This window comes from Melanaphis sacchari, unplaced genomic scaffold (genome assembly GCF_002803265.2).
Source record: "Melanaphis sacchari strain LSU unplaced genomic scaffold, SCAv2.0 Contig4_pilon_pilon, whole genome shotgun sequence".
NCBI lineage: Eukaryota > Metazoa > Arthropoda > Insecta > Hemiptera > Aphididae > Melanaphis > Melanaphis sacchari.
In genome coordinates this window covers 9,356,163-9,373,161 of record NW_020271335.1, presented here as the reverse complement: position 1 = coordinate 9,373,161, position 16,999 = coordinate 9,356,163, and the positions used below count along the sequence as shown (strand labels likewise).

Genomic DNA, 16,999 nt, shown 5'->3' with positions numbered 1-16,999 from the left:
TATTACGGTATATATTTTACGTTTAACTTCTAAAAAAAAGTTAATTAAAGATGAAAGTATTGAAAGTCAGTTAATAATAGAATGTTAAAAATATAATATTTTTTAGAACGACATATGGTTCTCATAGTCAATAAATTAACTATTTCTATAAAGGTTAAATTTAAATTAGTACTTATCTACCTATAATATTTTTATTGATAAAACTTTTAAGCTCAAAATATACTTATTAATAAAAATATTATGCGTAGGTTTTACGCATTAAATTATGTGATATAAGATATTTAATACCAAGTTACTCATTGTTTTGTTGAATATTTGTATATTTGAATGCTTATATATTTATTATCATTCTTGTCATAAGAAAATTATTTTAAAACGTTTAATCACAAATACAGTTAAAATTAATCATTAATAATTTTCTCCAAATATTCTTGTTTGCTACTACCTACATAAATAAATGAATATCGATAATAGTATTATTTGTATTTCCTCAAGTATGTGTATTTTTTTTTATTTTTTTTTTTTCATGAACGTTTTATTTGAATTTAATATTTTAAGGAATTACCATTAATGAAAAAAATATTGAAATTTGTTTAGTTGTCTATTATAAGTCCAAAGATAAATTATAATCCATCATTTTATTTCGTTTTGTTTACTACAAAATTTTAAGATAGGTACATAGGCATGAATGGTAAGACCAAAATCAATAATTTATCCGATTGTTGGAGGGTTTACAACAATTTAAGCAACATGGGTTGGTAAATCATGCATATAATTTGGTAGACGGGATTCAAGCTCACATTATAATTTTCTCAAAAAATAAAACAAATTTGGGATCAGTCAAATAGAAATGTTGAGGGGTTGATTACAATTTCTTCAATTCTTATTTGGTCAAATTTAATTGATACAGAGAATTCGTCTTGGTAACAACCAACATTTATTTGATGGTTTGAGATAATCGTTTTCAACAACGATTCAGAGTTTTGGTTTAATATAATTTTTATTATTACTAAGTATATTAAATAGGTGTCTACTATATTAAACTCGTATTTACATATTTTATTATTATTAAAATAACTATACTTTAATACAATAATATGATGTAATATAAATATTTAATTTTTTTTTATCTTTGTGGTGTTTATATATAGTTTAAAAAAAAAATTATGGAGTTATTATTTTATTATTTATTTCATGAGCTTTTAAAATAGATATTAGACTATTAGCACCAACAATTCTTATTGATTTAATCATACCTTTTTATTTGTTCTAATACCTATTTATATTATTATATTTGCTTATCTAAATAAGTATTATTTTAAAATATTATAATTAATTGTTATTATTTTGATTATTTTATATTTTAGGTTTATAATTATTTTTATTTCATATTGTGTCTATGTTTTTAATAAAGTTAAATTATAACTTTTAATAGTTAAAATACCACAATAACATATATTTCTTATATCGATGACAAACATCAAAACTTTCACTGTTTAAACCAAGACTCTACTCTATAGGGTATGATTAATGAATTTTTTTTTCTCAAAAATGCAGACTGAAAGTAATTGGCTAACATAATATACCAATATGTAAAAAAATTAAGTTAAGAATATAAATAGTTACGACTTTACAAGCACAACATTCTGTAGACATATTTGGAAACTTTATAGGTTTATTAGGTTTATGTTATAATATCATGATAAATGTGTTATAGGTTAAGTGTTGTTTAATATGGACTAGCTGTATTGTTTGTGCGTATAATGTAGTTTTTAGTTTATATGCATTAAAGTTACTAATTATTACTTTCAATAAGTATAACTTTGCAAATAATGCGTAGAACTGGCTTACCCATTATGACATAAGCGCTATGAGGATCGAGTTGTTTAGGACATAGCAAACGGCTGTCTAAAGTGTTTAATTATATTAATTAAAAATAACCATTTTTATCTGTCTGTAAAAAGCATAAAATTAACAACTTATAAACTTAAGACAAAACAGAAAATTTCGTCCTTTATTATTTGTTGCAAATAAATTATTTCTATTCATTGCACGAAATACAAAACTAATTTTTTACGATCACATTTTATGAGTGTAACATCCTCTTAAAAGAATTACACAATAAAAATAAAAAAATACGATCGGATACAGTCCGTGAACGTTATAATATCACTGATTACGTTTGCGTTGTAAACTTCAATAGTTCCAACAGTTCGACCTATTTAAATCATTTTTTTTTTTTTATCAGAGATTTTAGAGAGGCGCTATCACTTACAATTCATGCATCATATATGTGTCCGCGTTTGTAAAGTTTCAGGCTATTTATGTACAGAAAATGCATTAATAAACATAAATAAATATGATTAACTGTCTTAATAAAATATCAGGTTACACAAACAAATAAATAAATAAATAACTAGCAACTTTTCAGAAGTTATTTGAAGCAATAAAGTGTCCATAACTTTTTAATGGTCAATTTAATTTTTAACGAACTCTGTACCTATACACTTTTGCCAGTTTTCTTATTTTTTCAGTGCTTGGAATCAAATAAGAAAAATGAAATACAATAAATAATGATGTAACATTTATATAACTTTTTAACGTAAAAAATCGAAACCAATTATCAGACATATCAATCACTATTTAATTATTCTTTTCTTCATATTGATACGATCCCAATTTCTGGTTGAACATTTAAGATAATAAAATTATATTTTCAGAAGCTTAATTAATAATATTCAACATATTTTTTCTTACTTAATAAATGCAGAATTTGGATGATACCTATGGTTTCATAAATCATAATATAATATAAACAACATACATGCATATAGATATAATATATATATGAATATAATATAATATATATACAGGCTGTACTATGAAAATTTTATGATTTTAAATCGGTTTAAAAATATACGAAATGAATATTATACGTAATGAAATATAAACACTTTTGTTTAATTGTAAAATAATTTTTGATGAAACTTTTAAGCTTATAAATTTATAATATAACTAAGAAGACAATATCAAAAATAAAACAAATGGTTTAATGGCCAAGTTAAAACTAGTTAATAAACTTAGTTTTAACTAACTATATCAATATATAGCTTCAACTTTTAAAAGTTTAAGCGGTAGATGAAGTGAATACCTACTAAAATTATTACATATTTATTAAATTTGAAATTTCAGTTGAAGACTAATTCATAACTTGGTAAGAATATCTTTTTATAATAATAATAATAATAATAATAAACTGTATTATTGTACACAAATTACAATAAAACTTTTTAAGTTTGGAATATTACCAAAGTTTATTTATTTCAGCTTATAGGTATCAGTATAATTAAAATTTTCAACTCACAACTTATTGTATTTGTTCATAGAAAATTTGTAGTTTTTAAAAATTATTAATATTTTTATTTTTTAGTGATAAGTGATGACGTACAAAAAAAAAGAAAAATAATAGGTACACGCAATTTCAAATTAAATATCGATAAAGCGATTTAGGTTTGTTTTTGAAATTTATCTCAGTTTGAAATCGTACCTATAGAGTTAATTTAAATTATTACCTACATTTATATTTAGCTTTCTCATTGTTGATGTTTTGTTGCTTTCAACTATTTAGGTAATTATTGAAATATAATATTTTTCATTTTAAATACTTTATAACTCACTATTCTTATCAATTTCGTTAAACCTTCACTTAATATCCAGAAAATTTTGATATTTAATACTAATTACTATTATGTAATTGAATCAATGGATTATATTGTATTACTTATAATTTGTAACATATAAGTAGTGTTACAGTTATTCACGCTTAAACAAATATTCAAAGTTTAGTGTAGAGATGCTGGAAAATTGTTTTATGTTTAGCAAGTTTTGACTGTAATTTTATAATAATTTTGCTTCTTGAAACTATCCTACGTCATGTAGTTATTGTTATTTAGTTGTGCATGTAAGTGTCATTGTTATACGATTACGTTAAAAGTATTAAACTGAACCTATTTTAATAAAACTTTTACAACTAGGATAACTTATGAAAAATACTTTAAGTTTGAAATGATCGACCTACAACTAAATGTCTTTACCATTAATATATGAAATAATTTCATTTTTTATTTTAGTACCTCTCATCAATATATTCGTAATTTATATTATTCATATCATTTAATTTTTGATATGTTTAGAAAAAAAAAATCATTCTTATCCGTGACGGGTCATTATTAACAAAGTAGAAAATGGAATGGAAGAAACCAAACAAAAATTAAAGGTCAGCGAAGAAGAAAAATATTATTTAAAATAAAAATGTCAAGGCTGGTAAATTAGAAGAAATATTTGTTAGGTAAAATTTTATTAATATTTTGTAATATTTAAGTTTGTTTTATTGTATGACAATTATTTTTTGGTGATACGAAATATCGTTTATGTGATATATAGTCAAATGATTAGATATATGTATTCTAGTTTTTCTATATTGTGTTACCTAGTTGTCTATGTTGTACCGTGGAGTTTATATGCCAAAAATGGTAGTATGTTTAAATTGAATATGTATAGATCATAGTTATTTCTTATTTTAAATTTTACGAGTATTAAGTGGTAATAATAATAAAAAGTATAAATTATAAATTGCACATATCAATTAATGATTTTATGCCTATATTATTGTAAAACGCATATCAAATATGAATAATATACTTTTGAAGATAACAAATAACAATAACGATAAAAAAAAAAATAGTAATAATAATAATTAATGCGTAGAGTATATATATAACGTTAATGATAACAATCAACAAATCACGACATAGTTATATCATATAGGTACGTGAAAAAGCTTTGGAATACAAAGAATTGTACCTATTTGAATTTGACTTAATCTTTTTAACAATAATGATAAATATTATTAAATTATTGCGTAAGTTTCCGGTCAGGAACTATTTTCCACTGTCATTGTCATGGTCGGGAGTTTTGACGACGAGATATCTACGGTGTTTGTTCAACTACAGCTATTGTTTCGGCGTGTCTCTAGTTGGCAATAGTTGTACTCCTTCCTGCTACTTTCGTCTCATTCGATCTGATCGTTTTCGCCGTCGTCGGGCTCTGACCACATCGCATCGGAACCATATTCAAGCATGGGTCATCGGGGTATTCGTCTCGGATCTGCAGTGGTTCGATTCTCGTGCTGACACCCAGACATCCGATGTCGCCGACCAGGAAATCTACGTAATTGCTCTCCATGGACCACTGGTAACCCTGGAAACCTGTAGTTACCATCAATGGTATCCTGGACTTTCGACCGCGTTGAATAGACCTGTAGTAGTATACACATATAATGTGTATTATATAATAGTATTTAACATAGCGATGTTATATATATAATATATATACACATATATACATAATACATAGAATCTGGAAATAGGGTATTATTAATGGCGGAGAGACTAATTATGTAAAAGTATTTAAAATACAGAAAAAAAAGATGTTATTATTTTCAAACCACACTATTATTAGTAAAATTAAAATGTTATTAATGTTATTATATTATAGATGTAATGTTACAAAATTATTAAGTTTTTTTTTTGTGTAAGACCTAGGTATTAAAATCTCTCTGTTAAATATTTTCTGCATGTGACGAAAATTTTAATTATTGTCAGACCGTTGTTTAACCGTCCCCTTTTTTTGTTAGTTTGAATAAGTATAAAAGCATAATATGTAATGAAAATAATAAGATAAAGCAAAATAAATGATATAAATACTTTTCCAAGGAATAATTTAAATGAAAATTTATCTAATTTTATTCATTGTTATGAAATATACAAAAAATGTTCTCAAAACAAAAAAGCATCCACAAACTTCCAAAAACTTTAAATATAAAAATAATGTTAAGATATAGTTTTATTTTAAAGCTCCTTGACGTATAAAACAAGTGTAGTGCTCGGAAATCAATGTCGTAGCGCTTACAGACAATAAATGAAATCAACATTAAAATATGCGACTAAATAATTATTATTAATTAGTGTAAAAAAAAATTATTTTTGATGAGACTTGAGCCCTTTGCCTGTACAGTTTATAGAGTGATAGATTTATTATTGCATTATGAGTTGTAATATATTATATTAATATATATAATTGTCGGTGATCTATCATGATTTAATTTATTACATATTATTACTTAAATGTTTCATCATTATAATATATGAAATGTGTTATAATACTTACAATGAAATAGCTTAATTGTTTTATAAATTTGAACAATAGGTACTATACTTTTTAACTTTTTCTAAATAACATTTAATTTAATTTCTTAAAAAAAAGAAAAGAATCATAGAGGTATGACTAACAAATCCCTTTTTTGTATGCAATATGCATATATTATGTACATTGTATATGGTTACACACACGCGTGCTTACGCGCGCGCGCGCACACACATACACACACACATAAAATATGTATTGGATTTTCGAACCTGAAGAACTTAATTTGGTAAATGAAATGTATTTATTATAGATATTATTTGTGTGAAAATATTCTCCCATCAATCGAACTCGACAGATCGCAGAGATTCAACTGTCTATATTTATACGGGCGTTGAATAAATAAATAAGTAAATATAAATAGTTTTGCGTTTGTATATATGTGATGGAAAGAGTAAAATATAAAAATATACGGAGAAAATTTATTACAAGTGTAACGAGGGCAAGTCAGACAGGGCAAGTCAGACGTCAATAACTTTATTCATTATTAATGCGCACCGTGTGTTGATGGATATGCGAAATCCGCTGTAAATTCACGGAAAACCACGGTAAACGACCAAATCGTATTTAATGTATAGATAAGTTCATATTTTGACTATGTGACTTATGATCAAAAAGTTCTCTAGGCTCCGGTTTGATTACGAGGAAACCGTTATGATTTGTTTAATTGAAAATGGTAGGTGTCAATTATTATTTAAATGAATGATGTTGTAATATTATGCAGTAGTTACTTTTCTGTGTTAGTGTCCAATGTCTACTATATTGCATCTATTCCACTTCCTATAATATCTATCTACATTCTATTTTTCTGATCACTTTTTAAAATCATCTATCAGCGTTATAAATATTTATGAGAAGTTGGTATAAATGTTCCAACATATAAAATATTTACATTTTATCGTACATGAAAAATGGAGCTTAATGTAAGGATTTTGAATGAACTTCACTAAAACAATTTTTCCTTAGTACTTAGCTGCTGTAATATTGTTCTCCATTCGGCTGGAGCATTATTTTTTTTCTCTAAGTAAATATACATTTTAAATTTTTCATAATTAATATTTAAGGGTAAACATATATTTGTAGTGAAGATAAGACAAGACAAGATAGAATTTATAAATATCATATGTTTGTTTTAATGTTTTTAGAATTTTAACAGCATAAAAACAGTTGTATAATTTGCGATTGGAATGTTAAACTTAGTTTAAAGGTTAAATATATCGTTGTGTTCAAACTATATTTACCTATTGTAAAGTATTGTTTGAAAAGAATTATATCATATCCATTTAAAAGACATTATTTTTCATTGCATAATTTAGATATTAGATAATACATTATTGGTTTTTATCTTTCGTAATAAATTAATATTCTTACGTTTTATCGGGAATATTAAGTGTATCTGACAGCCGTCTACTTCAACAGTTTGTATATAAAACATGATTTAAAGCTTAATGTTATTAATATTATTTAAACGAATATATTTTGTTTACATAATACAAATTCTTTTAGAAGTAACGGAGCGTCTTGTTTTGGGTATTTTATTAAATTTATATTTATTTATCAAGACTTTACTTATTAATTTGTTTTACGATTTTACTCATAGTTTCTACAGATTTAAAAATAAATAAAAATATCTATTACAATATTTCTTCAATAGTTGGTTAATAAGTTTAGTTAGTTGAAATCGTTCAAAATTATTGACGTGAATAAAAAAATATTGAAATTATTCGTCGTTTAGTATTATAGCAAATTGAATTGTGTGTAGTGAGTTGGTATAAATCATTACAAAAAATTCACTGTAATTTTAGTGTAATTATTGTCATAAGTATATGAAATATGTATTGGTAATTAAAAAAATAAATATTTCAACAAATTCTACCTAAATATCGATAAATTGTTATATGAGCCAGTTTCACTTATTTTTTGGCAGTATGGTTATATTGCTCTAGTGCTTAACTATGAGTAAAAAAAAAAAAAAATTAAATGTCAGAAAATAAAAGACATTTAAATATGAGAAATATCGTTTTAATGTTATAATACCAATTTTTTTTTAGTTTTCGAGCAAAAGCTTTATTTATTTGTTATATTAGACAGTTAACAATTATAAAATATGGATATACTATTACTCGCCTTATTCAAATGATTGAAAAATTACTATTGACACTTAATTTATGTATTTTATTAATACATGTTAAATTGTAAAATGATTAATGTAATAGTAAAAATGAACAATTTTTATTATACAAGGTCTTTGAACTTCAAACACGGAAAACTTACGGAACTTGGTGCTTGTGACAATTGCTCCTTGACCTCCTATCTCTATTAACACAAGTACATCATTGATACTATAGGTGTACTATTATGCATAATTTAGTTGATAATTAAAAAGTTTAATAGAAAACGTGGGTCGTATTAAATTTTGTGAATAAATCTATCGTTTTACTTATACGTCAAGTAAAACATACTGCATAATATAGATTATAATAGTAATGCAATATAGTGTATAATTACATAACCCCACATTATTAGAACCACTGTATATATTATCAGATTATTTTATGCGTATATATGTATATATTAAAAAAAAAAAAATAAATATATTTTATAGTACTTATATATTGACCTACCAGTATAATAATATCCAATTTACATTTACTGCAGTAATAGGCATGATTAACAATGTCAATATCATAATGATTATAATAATTTAGCTGGTGGTGCAGCGGGACAGCGCAGAGCTAAAATAGTAACAGTTTAAACCTTTGAGTGCAATATTGTACGCTGTAGAACACATTGTTACACACGCCATATCAAACTATACATATAGACACTAACTGTAAATCAGTAACTACCTACATTATATTATAGCCACGCACTGCGGTGGATAAAGCTGGGTTCACACGGGATATTATGAGCCACATGTCGGGCTTATATGAACTAGGCGGCAACGGTTTACGAATTAGCCGTACCTAATTGTTGTATTATCAAACAGTGTTTGACATTTCAGTCGTGAAACAGTTGTATGGACCAGCTATATAATATGTGAATACGATATACTACGTCTCATTATAATAATTATCCACGCACACACATACGCACGCGGCACGCGTTTGACGTTTAAAAGTTTTTATTTTTCATCATAAAAGTTCATTTTATACGAACGCGGTAATGTATAACAATATATTAACACTGAAAAATAACGATTAATTATTTCAGACGTTGTTGTCATTAATAATATTATTATTTTTTGAATAAATTATTTCGTGGTTATTATTTTTAAAACCCAAAATGGAATAAAAAAGATATGCCACTATAATTCTTTGAGAAGCTCGTGTGAGCATAATAATACTTTGTTAGTGGAACGTTTTTAAAACTGAAAATTCATAAAACAAGAGTTTGATCATGACCTCGACGTTTCAAAACGCTATAGTTTATGCAGTTGTGCGATGAACTGAGCATTTTCTAGAAGGATAGAAAAATTTACCAAGGACTCGTTCACCATTATAAACACAAAAAATGATTGAGGGACTAACATAAATTAATGCATAATATAATACAACTAATTATATTTCAAATTACTTATTGAGAATCATATTGCATTTACAATTAGAGGACCCACCGACCACCATTCATTATTTAAAAATAATCTCAGGGATAATTGTCTCTGAAATTATCGTTTGTCACGATATTGAGTTTATGTGCATAAGGAATATTTTTTAAGCAACTAAAATATAATAGATACGTTTTTAATTATAATATTATCGTAGTATTATTTTTATCTGATTTAGAACGTGTTAATGCGTATTTGTTTGAGCGGATTTATAGGAATAATTTAAATCTGAAATCATCAAATATCAGTCATAGTTGCTTATACAATTGCAGTTATTTGATGTTTTTTTTTTATCAAACACGCTAATATGTTTTTCAAATTTATTATTTGAAAAATAATTTTTTATGCGTAATCCGACATTTACTACATAACAGATAACAGATACTCGATTTTATATGAAAATTAATATGGAAGTAAGATATTATACAACGTATAATATAAGTGCAGATATTATGGTATGGAAAGATTATATTCGTGTGTAGAGATGGTTACTCAGTATCGTTTACATGTCGTTGGTTGGAGTTAAAGGCGATAAACGATTTATTACACGTAGGTAGTGGTAGTATATATGGTATATACAACGGCTCATTATCGAATATAATGACTCGAGAGGAAGACAGCGACGGGAAAATAGAATTTACTGAGAAGATGTATCGTTAGAATGGAATGGATAAGTATAGAGTGCGTAAATGACTTGTCTGTTTTTTTCCACGCTGAAAAACTATGTACCTGACATTAGGTCTAACATGGGTTTTTAAGTGGGGAAAAAAACATCCGATATCCAATATATTAAACGTCGGCTTTCATCTAATATCGGGTCTTCTAAATAAAAAAAAAGGTTTTTCTTCACGCTCTTTCCCTCACTCTAATTCTCGTTAATAATAATAATAATAATAAAAAAAAAAAATAACCAGAGATATATAATGTATTTTTTAAATAACATACCGAGTAAACTCATATACGTAATTTCGCGTCTATTATTGCGTGTGTGCGTGCGTGCGTGGGCGGGAGTCGCGGCGGTAAGAAACGATAACGCTTTTGTTGTTCCTCACAAAATCGACGCGGCCTATATTTGATTCACCCACACGTTATATTGTTATAATATTAACCTACGGATAACACGTGTATCGGCCCGACTAGTAATTGACGAATTAGGAGGTGGGTAGATGGATGGGTGGGCGTGATGCGATGGCTCTACAATATATATACTGTCGCCAAACTCATAATGATCGCACTTCTCGAATAACCAGGGCAATAAATCACTACGAAATAACCGTCCGAGTGTAAAGACAACGAGTAAATATTGCTCATCCGCTCATTAAGACTTACAGTAAAAAAAGGTTTATTTTTTCCGGTCTGATTTACCTAAAGTTTTCGTGCCGGAACAGCTTGTTGACGTCCCAGCTGAGAATTTCGCCGGTATCGCCGTCCGTCCGGAAGTAGATGACGGACCCGCGGTCGGTTCCCAGCACGATCATCTTGCACGGTTTCTGGCCCACGTTGACCGTCGGCAGATCGGTCGTCGACTCGTCCACCACGTGCACCGGGACGTATATCATGTCGCACGATGACAGGTACGTGACGTAGAGCCGCCGGTAGCGGGCAGAGCCGCGGCCCGCGGCCATGTCCAGCACGTCGGCCAGGACCGGTGCCATGTACATGACGTCCCGCTGACCGCACGGGCCCACCGGCACGTGCACATTGACGAACTGTCGCAGGCCACGTTGTAACGATCACGTTGCCCAGGCCGGCGTCGGACACGTACACGAACTGGCCCGCGGTCGGGCTGTGATCGACCGCGATCGATTGCAGGCAGCTGGCCGCTGTGGTCGCCCGCGACAAGTCGATCGCCCGCACTATCTGCAACAACCGGAGTGGAGTGCGCGGGGCGCATTGTTATTGTACGAATTATTTTCAAGTACGATAATGATTTATTCAGATAAAAAAGGTATTCGAGCAGTTACGATGGCAGTTTATTTTACTCGATATACGACCATTTAATTCGAATATAATAATATAATTTATTATTTATAAATATATATATATGTAATATGTGATATGTACTCTGCCGTCCTAAGAAAGAATGCCGTAAATAGAAAAAAAAAATAAAATTAGATTATTCTGTATTACGTTTAACATTACAGATTTACACGTTTTTTTCAAGTAAAAATGCCGTAACTATGGTTATCCATCGAGAAATGTGTGTTTATAAGAAACAAATATTGCCGCAATTGTAAATAAATATAATCGATGCTAAGCAAAAACGCCGTAATCACAGTTTGCTAGGAAAGATTACCGTATCTTTTTTTTAAATACGGCGTTTTTACTTAGCACTTCATTATAATCTATATTTACGGCATTGTTGTTTAGGAAACTGGTCGTCAATAAGCCGTATCTTATAATTTAATTTTAAATTACTGATAATGTTTGGAGTTTTGCTACACTGTGAACGGTTATTAGACTACATTTTTGTGTACGAACAGTTATTTTGATAAATATTTTTTTTTAACTCTGCAGTTTGTAGACGGAAAATTTGTATAGATAATTTATGTCCGACGAGTGCGCACGAGGAGTTTGCGCCCTTATTTGGTGTTTGGATTCAGGTGTTCAGACTTCGGAATAAAACATTTCAACAAATTATGTTAATCGATATAAATTTTTCTTGGTCATAAAATATTTCTCAGAATATTATTTCATTCCGCATAAAGAATATTACTGTTGGACGATACAAAAAAAAAAAAAAAAAAATAAATAAATAAAAAATAAAAAAATGAATGAATGAAACAAATTACGAACTTTAATGGCATAAATATTATAATATTTTGATAGGCAACGAGAAATATTTAACGATTAATATCAATTTATTGTAATTTTTTAACTGATTTATGTCAATAGTTATAATCAAACGACTAATATTATTACAAGCTCGAACTCCGAAATTATTACACATCATCTACGGACTACGAGTGAAATTTGTAAAATATATTAGGGTTATGGGTATTGGATTTTACTAAAGGTTTTTTTAGGAGTATAACGTGTTTTGGTTTATTCGAGTGCAAGTCCTGTAAGTAAATGTATATTTTTTGATATTTGACAGAAATAAATAACCCAAGTTAAGTATTGATAGCATAAATAAAGTAATAAAAAAAAATATATACAGTTAGATTATTATAGTAATAAATTGCAGTAATAACATCAAGGTAAGTGGTATAAATATAAACTAAAAACAAAACAAATGTAACTAATAAAATAGATGATAGTGCTCATTACTCAGATACATCATTCTGTCAATAAAATTGTTACATCCGTACTTGTATTGAAAAAAACATGTATATTATAATAATTTTTTTTTATAACGTCCTATTTAAATTTACTCATTAAAAATTTCCCGTATTTCACTTATATTATAGTATAATACTTGGTTTAGGTATATGTATTATTAAAAATTAGTTATAACAAAATTTTACTCAAACTATGCTTGTGATATTTGGGTTGATATTAAACCGTGATTGTTAATTAATTAATTGTTTTATTTTATAGAAGTTCAATGCTGCAATCGTTAAGAGAGTAAAAAGTTTTTGTCTGGTGTTCTAGGTAATTAAAATAGAAAATCAATTTGAACGGTAAAATTCGTTTAAAAGGAGCGAATAAACGTTTATATTTTTTAAAAATTAATTAAATATGCAAACGACTGAACAAGCTTGGTTAATGTGTTCATTACCTTATGTTAAAACGTTTGAATTTTTTTTATATTTTCTCATTTTATGATAAGAAAATCGTTAAAAACATTAATTTTACGATGAAGTAAGCTGTTGTAATAGTTCAATAGACCTATTTAAAATATAATATCAGTTGTAAGTATAAATTGTTATCAATTAACAAAATTAATTATTATATTATAGCATAAGGGTATTCTATTTTATTTGATACGATTAAATAAAAATGTAATATACATTTTTATTGTTTGTATAGTGTTTTTTCAGAAATATTTTATCGATTATTAAGACGTGTTTACAGAAATTCTTATGTTTTTATTTGTAACATAGTTTAACGTGTTATTAGAAATTCCCGGAGTGAGGAATTTTCCTTAAAATTTATTTAACTTTTTTTTCACACATTTGTAGTTTTTAAATTTAGTTATTTATTTGTGAAAGCATAATAGAAACATTTTCAGAAATTGTTTTTATTTAGTCAAAAGTATTTAAAAAAATGTAAAGTTTAAAGCATTTATTGAGCTCATTTTGGCGAAGACATTTAATTTATTTTTATTGACTTCATAATTAATACTAACAAAACTATCGAAAAAACATTATTTTTACTTATATCGAAATTGATTTTTAAGAATAATTTAATAATAATATTATGTAGTATCTATTACTATACGAGTAAGTCTGTAAAATTTAATAAATGCATACGTGTATTAAGTTTTATCTAAACTCAATGCCGTGTAAGTGTATTGTGTAATATAAAATAAACATACAAATTTGATTTTTTCATTTAAAATTTAAAATGTATAATTATATAATAAAATAAAATAAATTATGCAGATTAATTATCTATAAAATAGTTATTCGAATATCATTGATATATTCTAGAAATCATATATTGTAAGACCTGTCCTGTGCGGAATTGCACGGGACCAATAAAAATTTCCATTTTAAGCAGGTTTCCATGTAACTGAATAAAAAAGGAAAATTCCGTACTATAGAGTTACAATATTCTGCATGATTAGGATTTAAGGTTATAATATTTTCTGGCCATTAATAAAAATTTAAGTGTTGAAAATTAATAAATATCATAGGCTACAATAAATTTTAATTTTTAGTAAATACGTAATTACATAATATATATTAATTAGATATTTCAAAATAATGATAAATTTCAATTCCAAAATTTTAAGAACATAATATTGAGTAGGTATTAATAAAATAATAATATAATAAAATAAAGTAAGCAGATTAAAATACAATTAAAAACTCCAAAATTTGTGTAAAGTTTTTATTCAGTTTTTTCTTTAACAATAATTAACAACTTTCTTCTATAACTTTCATTTTTTTCTTTTAAGCTAAAACAAATCTTTGAAGACATTGTGAGAACAAATAAGACGAGACGAAAGACAGGAAAACTTCAATTATACGGTGTGACAATAATGAGCACTGATAATATAGATTCAAGATAAAATGTAGTAATCTATTGACACGTATTAATATTGTTGACCTTAATCATTATTTAATAACAAAATAAATAATGTGGGTACCAAAAATATTTTTGTTCGTTTTATGATATGTTTTTTCCGTTTGTTAAAGGTACCTATTTATGATTTATGGGACCAAAAAAAGCTCCTCGTTTTACGTTAGACAGGTTTAGTTTTATCAAGGGTTTAATCCCATGTTAAATTATAGAAATCTGTCGGGACCATAATAAATTTCATCACAGAACAGGATTCCGTCTTAACAAGGGTCCGTAAAAAACAGGTTTTACTGTCACTATAACTTTATGTTACTATAATAAAAATATAATGATAAAAAATTGAAGTCAAATTTAATTTCTCAAAGTTTAATTCGAGTACACATAACAAAAGTTTAGTTAAAAGTACGTACGTACATACCTACAAGGACATCGGAACCGAGTAAAATTACACATCGATTAAATTTCGATCATAGGATATTAAATAATAATAATATGCTGAAATGTCTTTTTTTTTAAACCGTGGCACTACCGAGAATTGCAGTCTTCTGCTAATATTATAATATCACAATTTAAAATAAGTTGTTTTACATTTTGTTATCGCACGGCTGTAATATTGATAAATCGAAATCAACGCAATAATCTTTTACACGTTTTATTAATCATTTCAAAGTTCAAATAATGTTTGGTTCCATAATATTATTTTCATACCCGCAGGTGATCCAATCAAGTTGTTTCAGTTAGGTGTAATCGGTTGTAGCAATTATAATCATAAAATAATTATGTGACTCGGCAAAAGGGCAGTAGAGGTAAGTAGCGCTCGAATTTATTTTGCAACAGTCTGGGGGCAAAAACAAACACACACCTCCACCCTACCGTCGACTAAAATAATGAATTTAGGGCATATTCGTATCCACCGTGTTATAAATGATTAAATAATTTACTGGCGACCACCCACCACTCGCCCATCTGACATTATCTAGAAAGGCTGGGCGACTGTCCCACGTGTGATCAGGGGCGGGCGCAGACACTGCAGGTACATGTTACGATACTTCCGCCCGCGGTGTTGCAGGCGCGTGCGGTCGAAATAGCGTACTCACTTCGTCGGTGTCCGTGTCGAATGCGAACACCATCGGCGGCCGGACGACGGTGGTCGCGCCGTCCTCGAGCAAGTTCACCTTGCCGACGTCCAGCGCCCACAGCACGCCGCCGTCGTCCAGGTGCACGTCGACCACGTTGACCACGGTCCAGTCACCGGGGCCACCGGAACCGGAACCGGGCCGGGCGGCATTCCAATGGGCGGCCGCGCACGGGTACGGCGACACGGGCGGCTCTATGGTGCTCAGGCACGGGTCGTACTCGACGGCGCCCAGCGTGAACGGCACGCCCCGCTTGAGCCTGGGCATGGCCAGGTAGAGGACGCCGTCGTGTCTCATCGCCATGCGGGCCGGGGCCACGTTGCGGGCCACGTACTCGCCCGACTCGGTGGCCCGCAACCGATCGTCGGGCCTCGTCCACTCGAGGTGCGCTCCGCTCACGATGTACGTCAACCGGGCCACGGGCAGCCCGATCCCGTTCACCTGCAACAGTGCCGGTAACGATATCGCCATCACCACCGCCGCGGTCACCACCAGTAATATCTGCAGTGCCATAATCGCGCGAGATAATAATATAATAAAATATAATATAATATGATATGATATGATATGATAACGTCGACCGTAGGCGTACGCACGGGTAGGGCTGATTGGGCTTAAGCCCCACCTGAGCCTTTTTTGTAAGTGTGTGGGCACGCACTTGGTACCTAAAAAAGTAATGAGGCGTTATTGCCGTGGAAAATTGATAACAAAATAAATGAAAATCGTAGATATTTGCACGATTAGAGATATGCTGGTTGTTCATAGGCATAATTTTTTTCTTGTATGAAAAATCGTACTATTT

The 16,999-nt window shown here is 28.8% G+C and overlaps 1 protein-coding gene across 1 annotated transcript; it reads right to left on the bottom strand.

The window, feature by feature from the left end:
* Positions 1-4,898: 4,898 nt before the first annotated feature.
* On the bottom strand, positions 4,899-16,710 carry LOC112599221. Its single transcript, XM_025346039.1, is given in 5 exon segments — positions 4,899-5,317; positions 11,237-11,576; positions 11,579-11,602; positions 11,605-11,731; positions 16,159-16,710. Coding segments are annotated over 5 exon segments (1,329 nt in total). The 3' UTR covers positions 4,899-5,031.
* Between the last annotated feature and the right edge of the window lie 289 nt (positions 16,711-16,999).